Below are 9,439 nucleotides of genomic sequence, written 5' to 3' on the forward strand. Positions count from 1 at the left end.
GATTCCTTAGCCATCTTCAAGAATCGGCTAAAAACCAAACACACGTCTTCTCTAATCTTTTTATATTCCATCTATTTGTTTTCTTTTTATTTATTATACAATTAACAAAAGCAAAAAAAAGGCCTCTAACACTAGCTTGCTCTATTCTTTTTGTATTCTGTCTGTTTTCTTTTAATGTATTATATAATTTAAAAAAAACCTTGCTACGTGTAGGCTACTGCGTTAAGCTAACTGAGACTTGTTATAACACTTCTATATCATTGCTCTTTTGTTGATTTTGATTGCTTCCATTGTCCTCATTTGTAAGTCACTTTGGATAAAAGCGTCTGCTAAATGACTAAATGTAAATATTGAACATTTATTTTATTTTAAATCATTATTATACTGTACTTCACCAAATAGCCGTTATTTTAGATAAGATGAGGCTGGAGGAGCTCCGGTGAGTGTCTTCTGGCGGCAGAGCGGCGGATGGGGCCCAGAGGGCGGAGCTGCCCCCTCCCACTGGGAGGACCGCTCCGGTCGACTCCACTCACTGCTGGAGCTCTCAAAGCACGCGCATGCAGATCGCAGCCGACGCTCAGTTTGGAGTTTATCGACACGGACTGCCGAGAAAATAGCTTATGAAAGACTCGACCGCGAGTAGCAGCTCTCACACTTACAGCGAAGTGTGTTTATCGACTAAGAGTTGACCAAAGGTGACTTTGAGTTCGTTGTTGAAGTGTCTGGACTGGAGAGAGTGATCCAGCGACTGATCCTGGACTCGCTGTTATGGCAGCAACCCACATCGAAAATGAACACTTTACACTAAATTAATGGTAAGTATTAATAGAGAAGTTTTACTAGTTAGTTTGGGTTTAAATCTGTAGTTATCGCGCTTTGATAGATGTGACCTCACCGAATTATGGTTTCATTTTCTAGTTTGCTCAAACAAAAATACTAACTTTAATTAGAGTTTCTGCGATAATACAATATTATTTAGATTGTAAAGTAATAATAAAGTGCAATAAGCTTTCTGTTTATTTATGGGTTTTTTTATAACACAGGCGGCTAATACCAACGTACCTCTCAGTTCAGCTGTAGTAACTAAAACTGATATTTTGGCGGACTCTGTGGTTACCATGGTGATTTTTTCCCCGAAAGGATCTTTACAGATTGCATTATTTAAAATCTGCCAAATTTATATCAACTATACAAACTGACCAGTTTACAGTGTTCTGTTAGATGTGCTTTAACTTAAACTAGCAGCAGCTATTGTTTGGTATATGGTTGTATGGTGTTATGAAGAAATATGACATATCATTGTTTGTTTATTTTGCCACATATGTGATGTCTGTGCATAGACACATACTGTATGGACTGATGGGGTTGTGTAGTAGTAAACCTCTGGTAACCTAACGAATATAGTTCTAAACCCCAGAAGAGTCGATTCATCACCACTGCGTCCTTGATCAACCTCAGGTTACACCAGGACTGAACCTGTAGGTGTTCAGAAATTTCTGTTCAGCACAAGGAGGTCTATAATACTTGCAGAAAGCCATCTATTAGCATCCCCATTCATCTCAATAGAGGTTACTTACTGTCAAACGCAGCCACAGAAGTATGCAACCCTCACCCGTCATCTCCGTTCCTGGTTTTGCTTTTTATCTCACACTCTTAAAAATAAAGGTGCTTTAAAAACGAATTTTGCAGCAGTTGCATAGAATAAGTATTTTTGTGCCACAGTCAGAAGAACTTATCTAAAGAGCATTTTTCCACTATAAAGAGCCTTTTGTGCATTTGAAAAGTTCCATGGATGTTAAAGGTTCTCTATGGAACCAGTAAAGAACCTTTATTTGTCACCGGAGCCATAAAAACCATGAGACTGATCATTCTGAAGCTGCAAGAAAATAACATCATATCAGCACTAACTAAAGACTGTCCTGAGCTATGATGTCCGTGTGGAGCCCTGCAAAAAATCAGTCACTGGCAGAACATTTCTTATAGAAGAATGAAATATTTGTAATTTGGAGTTGTTATAGCGTCTACCAGCAGCGGCTAACTGGATTACACTAACCAGCCAAACCTTGAACCCTTGGGTTAGGATTATGGATGGTCATGATGGTTGATTATAGCAGCTGTCAATTAGTGAGGGCGACTAGTTGAGATTTTATTTTTAACCTTGGTGCTTGAATTAGCATGCTGACCGCATTCTTTTGATTAGTTGAAGAGAAGAGAGAAGTTGCATCTTTTTAAATTGATCTATTTCAAAGCAGTACAACTACAGCCGTACACATTTAGATGGACATTTTTGGCACCTGCATTTTTCCTGCCAGTTTTTAAGAATGTGTCAAGTTAAACATTGTCTGACTTTGAAAAACGTCCATTTATTGAGCTCCAAGTATGTGTTTTTTTTAAAAACATTTTTCATAAATGTCCTCTAGGAAGCGCATCTTCTTGTTAATCGTAAACCTGCCTAATTATTACACTTTCATAAAGACTGATAATGTGTTCAAGTCATGTCGAAAAGATGTCGTATATATCAGTCAAATGCACACAAATGCCATCACAAGTTGTAATTATGATGGAAAATTCTGGATTTTCTTAAGGATGGATGCAGCTTCTGCATTCATGGCAAATTTGTTGAAATGTTATATATGTTTTTTTCATTTACAATAAAATTTGCATGTACAAAATATGATAGTATTGTACAATCACACTAGAAATAATGGTTCAGTTTGGCGCATCTTCAGTAAAAACTCAAAGCAAAAACACTCCTAATGTAAATTTTTTTTAATCATCATTTTGTAGTAGAATTAAAAAATCTTGCTGTGTTTTTGTAGAGTAGCTACATTGTCATCTTGCTTCGACCAACGTGATTTGAATACACCTGACGTCGTAATTACCACTTCCAAACTCCTAAATACAAACTTCCCAGAAGTACTTGGGAAAACCATGATTAGCAACTAACCCATTGCTTATTTTTTGCATCCCTGAAATTAAATTGATGGTTTGTAAACATGAGGGCCAGTTACTGGGCTTGTCTAACCGTTATTCCTGTTTGTGAGTTATTTTCATCAGTCAAAGCAGTTCAATCCACCTTCACATTCACCTGTCCTGTTCCTCCTCTTTTCTTTTTCGAACTGCGGATTTCCTCACAATAAAGAGCATCTGTAAACTCACTCATAAAGTTCAATCAAAACGCCATAAAACCATCATAACAGCACTCCACCCTGATGGCTCAAAAACTCACACGTTGGTTTGGCGTGTAAAGACTATTGGCCTGAGGGAAACGAAAGAGGACGTGATTACAGCTATTGAGAGTGACAGCTTTGCTTACTCCCTCAGAGTCTTGTGGGTGTGTAGAGAAGGCAAGAACGTGCAGTGTTATATAATGGAGGAGTGATTATTCGACGACCGTGTGGTGCTCGTTTAATGCTCATGCTGTGACCGAGACACCGGGCAACCTGACCGCTGAATGTAGAGTTGCCATGTGCTGCGCTGCATATGGTTATTGTTGTTTTTCTTTTCTTTGCCTTTACTGACCACACTAACTGTTAAGCCTGTGATTTAATTTATATATATTTTTTGCTTTGACAGCATGTATGTTTGAGATGGTATGCCGTCTAAACTTTTTTTGTTGACATGTTTCTTTTGGCTTGTTAAAATGTTATTTGAGACTTAGAATACTAGCGTCAGCAGTTTTTTAAATAGTGATGTTAAGGCAATTACTACTACTACTACTACAGCTGCTCATCATATTTGGGGTTAGGCATGTAAACGCAGATACGAAAGCGTTGGCCAACACATTTTAAATGTGCAGTCGCATACTTAAAGGCAACATTTTACTGACGTAGTTACCGACAGTTTTTGCGGAAATCGTGCCTTGTTCTGTCGGATCTAACTAACATTGCTTTATGGCTAAAAAGGTCAAAATATCTTCTATTTTAAGAGACTTTTATTGACTTATTTACACACAGACATGCGGGTCTACCGGGGGCATCTCTTTTTCTATTTTTTTCCTTCGATATGATATCATAACAGGTTTTACTACCCTGACATTCTGTGCCCCCTCCCCCCCAAAAAAAAAAATCATATCAAAATGAATTGAATAAGCGTCATGTCACTGACACAAAGATTAGACATATATTGGTGGTTACATATATCTTAAAGGTGTAGTGCGCCTAAAAATGAAAGTTCTACCATCATGTCATGTAATAATAAAATGATAATAATAAAAAGAAATGTTTTTGTCCATGCAATAAATGTCAGTGGGGTCCAGTGTTGTTTTGAACCCCACTGACTTGGGCAAAACCGTTCAAAATACACTACCGTTCAAAAGTTTGGGTTTCAGGAATATTTTTGATTGTTTTTAAAAGAAATCTCTTCTGCTCACCAAGGCTGCATTTATTTGATACAGTAAAAACAGTAATATTGTGAAATATTATTACGATTTAAAATAAAATAAATTCTACTTTAGTGTTCTTTAAGAGGTCATTTATTTCTGATGCAAACCTGAATTTTCAGCATAATTTCGCCAGTCTTCAGTGTCACATGAGCCTTCAGAAATCATTCTTCTTTGCTTATTTGCTGCTCTAGAAACTTTTTTTTGTTTAGTTTTTTAGCAATAATGAAAATGGTTGTGCTGCTATTTTTATTTCGGAAACGGTGACACATTTTAGGATTCTTTGAATGAATGTAAAGATGAATATACAATTTATTTGAAATAGATTTTCTTATAATCTAAATGTCTTTTTATAAGACTTGTCTTCTAAAAGACATTTAAAGACATTTATTTGTCATATTTCCAGGCTGAATAAAAATAATTAATTCCTTTAAAAAAAACAACAACTTTTGAACCATATCTTTTTTGTGTGTTCCACAGAAGAAAGTCATACAGTTTTGAAATGACATGTGGGTGGCTAAATGATAACAGAATTTACAGCATTGGGTGAACTATCCCTTTAAGCATGAATAATCCACCTGTAACCTTTCCTTGAGAAGGAATTGTTTGAAAGGTGAAAAGAGTCTTTATTTGATCACAAAAGGCTTGCTGTCAGAGCTTCATAGTGGGCTTCTGTTCTCAGCATTACTTTCTCCCTCTTGCTGCTTTGCTCATACACTGTACTTGGCTGATGTATTAACAGTACTATTTTTCTTGCCCACTCCTTTTTCAGGTTTTGGTCTGCTTGTGCCACTCCGGTCTTCTCAGCTTTCTAAACCACAGCATCAGCAGGGGCCTCTGCGTTCCCAGAAACTGAGCTCCACGCGACCAAAACCGACTTTGTTACCCTGAAAAGGCTCTGGAAACTTAAGAACGAAAAACCGGAAGGCAATTTATAAGGTGAAATAGATTTTCCATTTCTCCGGCCTTCCGTGTCCATAACCAAACGGAGAGCTGAAGTCTGCTGATTTTAATGACATGATTGTTGGAGAAGCACAGATATCTGGATGCTTGTGGTTCCTTCAGACGTCTGGCTGTCACCTCCCCCGACTGTAGCATTACCGAAAGAGAGGATTCTGGGATAGGTTCATGCCGTGGTTGCGCCGCTGTATGGAGGTGTAAGGGAGGAGCAGGACTCGTGTGGGACGCTGGTGGAGTACTGGCCGGTGGAGATCATGGGAAAAGAGCAGGATCTTCTGCAAGCGGTCAAGAATGGAGATCTAGCTACTACGCAGAAACTGCTGGCCAAGGTCAAAGCCAGCAAAAGCAGTGAGTAACAGTACATTACCTCTCTATCCTTTCACTGCATTTGACATCATGTGTATCCATGAAGATCTTTGCTTTTGCAGACCATCATTGGCAATTGTTCTACCACCAGGGTGCTAAAGGGTCCACTGTGTGAACAAGTTAGAATAGTTATTCTGATGATCCTGTTATTTATATACCCATGACTAGAGCTGGGTGACGTACCTAAAACAATTCTCAGTATGCATGTATTTCTCTTAAATGATCTACATTGGTGCTCATGGCTGTACAGATTCTGCATATTTTCTCCATGAATTGTGAGGGGCATTCACCTTCAAGCCATTCTAAACCTGTATGACTTTCTTTCTTCCGTAAAACACAAACGAAGATATTTAGTAGAATGTTCATGCTGCTCTTTTTTCATACTGTAAAAGTAAATGGTGACCAGGAGCATTAAAGATCCACAAATGACCAAAAAAGCAATATAAAAGTAGTCCATATTGCTTGTACACTATATCCCAAGTCTTCTTGAGCCATAGCTTCAAGTGAGGAACAGACTTAAATATTTAGACTACAGTGTGCTAAAAGTCTCCTGTTTTGTTCCACGGAAGAAATAAGGTCATGCAGGTTTGGAATAATGGTAAGTCAATGAGGCCATAATTTTAAATTTGGGTTGACTAACCCTTTAAATATGGGTAAGCATGCTAATTGATGGTTGAAAGCATGATCAAATTAGCCACAATATTTAATTAACAAACATGCAGTGGGTGGCGATATGAAGAACTTTGAATTCTGTGGAAATCTGTGGCACTTGATTGTTGCAGAATTCATGCAGACATATTCATGACAAATAAAGTCATTAGAAACACTGATCAACCACATTTGCCCTTATTTACTTACACAGAGCCAATTTACTTTTCATTTCATAGGTTGATGATAAGAGCTTATTTCAGAGGGTCAAAGTTCAGGACTGCTTGTCTGCTCAACAGTGATCAATGGTGACCGTTGTTTTGGTTAAGCATATCTCAAAGCAATTTAGCTTTCTAATGGTCTAACATGAATGAACTGCTTGGAGAACCTCACTGATGCCTGTTTTCCCAGTCCCACTAGTTAGTTTTTGCTGGAAGTGTATTGTTTCTCCAGGTTTGTGATCTCTGTACGTGCTTGGCCTTTGGAACACCTTACAAACTGGGTCCTGATAACATAAACAGACTGTGTGTTTGCGTTGTACTTTTATCTCTTTATGGCAGTACATTGAGAGCAAGCTGCAGGCACTCAACTCCAGCATGAAGACCCCATGTTTTCTGTGATGTGGTGCGGTGGGAGTCTGTAGAGGCGAAGAGATGCTCCACTCCAATAAGACCTCCCAAACTGCCAGGCGTCAGAAGAGAAATGGGGTCTTTTCTCTGTCGGAGTCTGTCGTGATAACATAGTTGTAAAAGCAATATGCCTCTAAAAGCTGTATATTACAGTGGTTTTACTATGGTAAAGAAGTGTTGTTACTTAGGCACAATGTTATACAGAGTGGCTTGTTGTTTTCATAAAATGTAAAAAAAAAAAGTTCAGCAATAGTTAAAATTAAATTGAATAATATACACTACCGTTCAAAAGTTTGGGGTCAGCAAGTTTTTTCCCCATTTTTTGAAAGCAATTAATAGTTTAATTCTGCAAGAACATAACGTTTGTAATGTTTCAAAATATGTCTACTTCAATTAAATGCTGTATCTATTCATCAAAGAATCCTAAAGAAATCTATCGGGGTTTCTTTTAAAAATATTAAGCAGCTCAACTGTTTTCAACTTGATAAGAAGAAATGTTTCTTGAGCGTCAAATCAGCATATTAGAATGATTTCTGAAGAATCATGTGACACTGAAGACTGGAGTAATGATGCTGAAAATTCAGCTTTGATCACAGGAATAAATTACATTTTAAAATATATTCAAATAGAAAATGGTTATTCTAAAGTGTAATAATATGTCGCAACATTACTGTTTTTACTGTGTTTTTGATCATATGAATGCATCTTTAGTGAGCATAAGATAATTTTTCAAAATATGTCTACTTCAATTAAATGCTGTTTTTATAACTATCTATTCATCAAAGAATCCTAAAGAAATCTATCAGGGTTTCCTTTAAAAATATTAAGCAGCTCAACTGTTTTCAACTTGATAAGAAGAAATGTTTATTGAGCGTCAAATCAGCATATTAGAATGATTTCTGAAGAATCATATGACACTGAAGACTGGAGTAATGATGCTGAAAATTCAGCTTTGATCACAGGAATAAATTACATTTTAAAATATATTCAAATAGAAAATGGTTATTCTAAAGTGTAATAATATGTCGCAACATTACTGTTTTTACTGTGTTTTTGATCATATGAATGCATCTTTAGTGAGCATAAGAGACTTTAAATATTAAAAAAACATACCGACCCCAAACTTTTCAATGTAGTGTATGTAATAATAATAATAATAATAATAATAATATAACATTTAAATTGAATGCAATATTAAATAAATAAATAATAATCTTGAAAGTTTAATTCACTTCTTTACTGCACTTCCCTTTTTATCTATAGGCTACACCATGAGACAGTTGTGTTGGCAGAAAAAACTCTCAGGCTAAATGTACACCTTGAACAACATTAGCCCTAAATATACTTTGCACCTTGCAGGTGACCTTTTCACATGTTTGTGAAGGTGCTTGTAATTATCCATTAGAATACAGGGGACTTTGTCTTTTGAAGTTTGTGTCCTCTTGTTGGGCAGGTGTCTGTAGTTATCTCAAGTTGGCTGTATATTTGCCTGTGCCTCATGGGAAAGACTAATGAAACCAATTCTGCATCTTGAATTAACATCATAGTGTTTTTTTGTTTTCTCTACACATCCTGAACTTGCCGTTTGAGCACTTGGTCACCAAGACTTGTCCCTTGGGCTTTTGTTTGGACGTAAGCTTCAGGGTTTGATTTCCAAGGCCGGCGAGAGGTCAGTTTGATAACCCAGCACCACCTCAGCTATTCTTTACCCAAGTGTGTGTAAACACGCACAGATAATGCAGCCACTTCAAGAGAGGCATGGGCCGTGACTCAATCTCGTGTATAACCTCCTCTTTTGTCTTTTCAGGCCAGAATCAACGCCTGGCCCATTGTGTGAGTGGCACGCAGGCTGAGTAATTGCGCCATAATGTCATCTTTAGTGCGCTAATTGGTCATAAACGCTTTCATACAGTCATTAACACGCGGCAGGCTTTTGTGGCCCTCATCCTTCAGGCTGCAGAAGACCCGGCCAGCTGACTAGCCTACCCAGCATGCCTCCACCCCACGTCCCTGCCGCTTTGTCTCAGTCCCTGAGGGGCTGCGCCGCAGCCTGTCAGATTACCCACGATCCTTTGTTCGCACTCCCAGCTTTACTAATTCATCACCTTGTGCTTCGTACACGTGTTCATCAAAACTGCACAACAAAAACAGCACCCTCTATTGCATCCGAGCATCCGTTGCTCTGCTCCCCTTGACATCTGCCAGCGCAGGTTTGCTTTCACCCCACTTCAGACTCACGATGAAGACCCAGATGGTGGTCATACGGATTATGGGATATAGAGAGACCCCGGCACATTGGCGCTTCTTATCATGTGCTGTTCTTATCATGACCTATTTTAGGCTACGTTTACACGACAACGATGTAGTCAAAATAGGAAAAGTTTTTCCCTTGCGTTTTTTTTTTAAGTTTCACGTATACACGACAACGTTTTCAAAATGATTCGCGTTTACACAT

The 9,439-nt window shown here is 37.9% G+C and overlaps 1 protein-coding gene across 4 annotated transcripts in view; it reads left to right on the forward strand.

Annotated features, from left to right (window-relative positions):
• The first annotated feature begins 526 nt into the window (after nt 1-526).
• The window catches only part of caskin2 (CASK interacting protein 2), a 74,273-nt gene continuing 65,360 nt past the window's right edge, over nt 527-9,439 (forward strand). For all 4 annotated transcript variants that reach the window (XM_016556112.1, XM_016556111.1, XM_016556113.1 and 1 more), the window contains exons 1-2: nt 527-815; nt 5,154-5,689. In XM_016556112.1, coding sequence (XP_016411598.1) covers nt 5,596-5,689 — 94 coding nt within the window. In that variant the 5' untranslated portion in view covers nt 527-815; nt 5,154-5,595. The remainder of the gene's footprint in view (nt 816-5,153; nt 5,690-9,439) is intronic.

Source organism: Sinocyclocheilus rhinocerous, unplaced genomic scaffold, assembly GCF_001515625.1.
Source record: "Sinocyclocheilus rhinocerous isolate Xijiao unplaced genomic scaffold, SAMN03320098_v1.1 scaffold647, whole genome shotgun sequence".
Lineage (NCBI taxonomy): Eukaryota > Metazoa > Chordata > Actinopteri > Cypriniformes > Cyprinidae > Sinocyclocheilus > Sinocyclocheilus rhinocerous.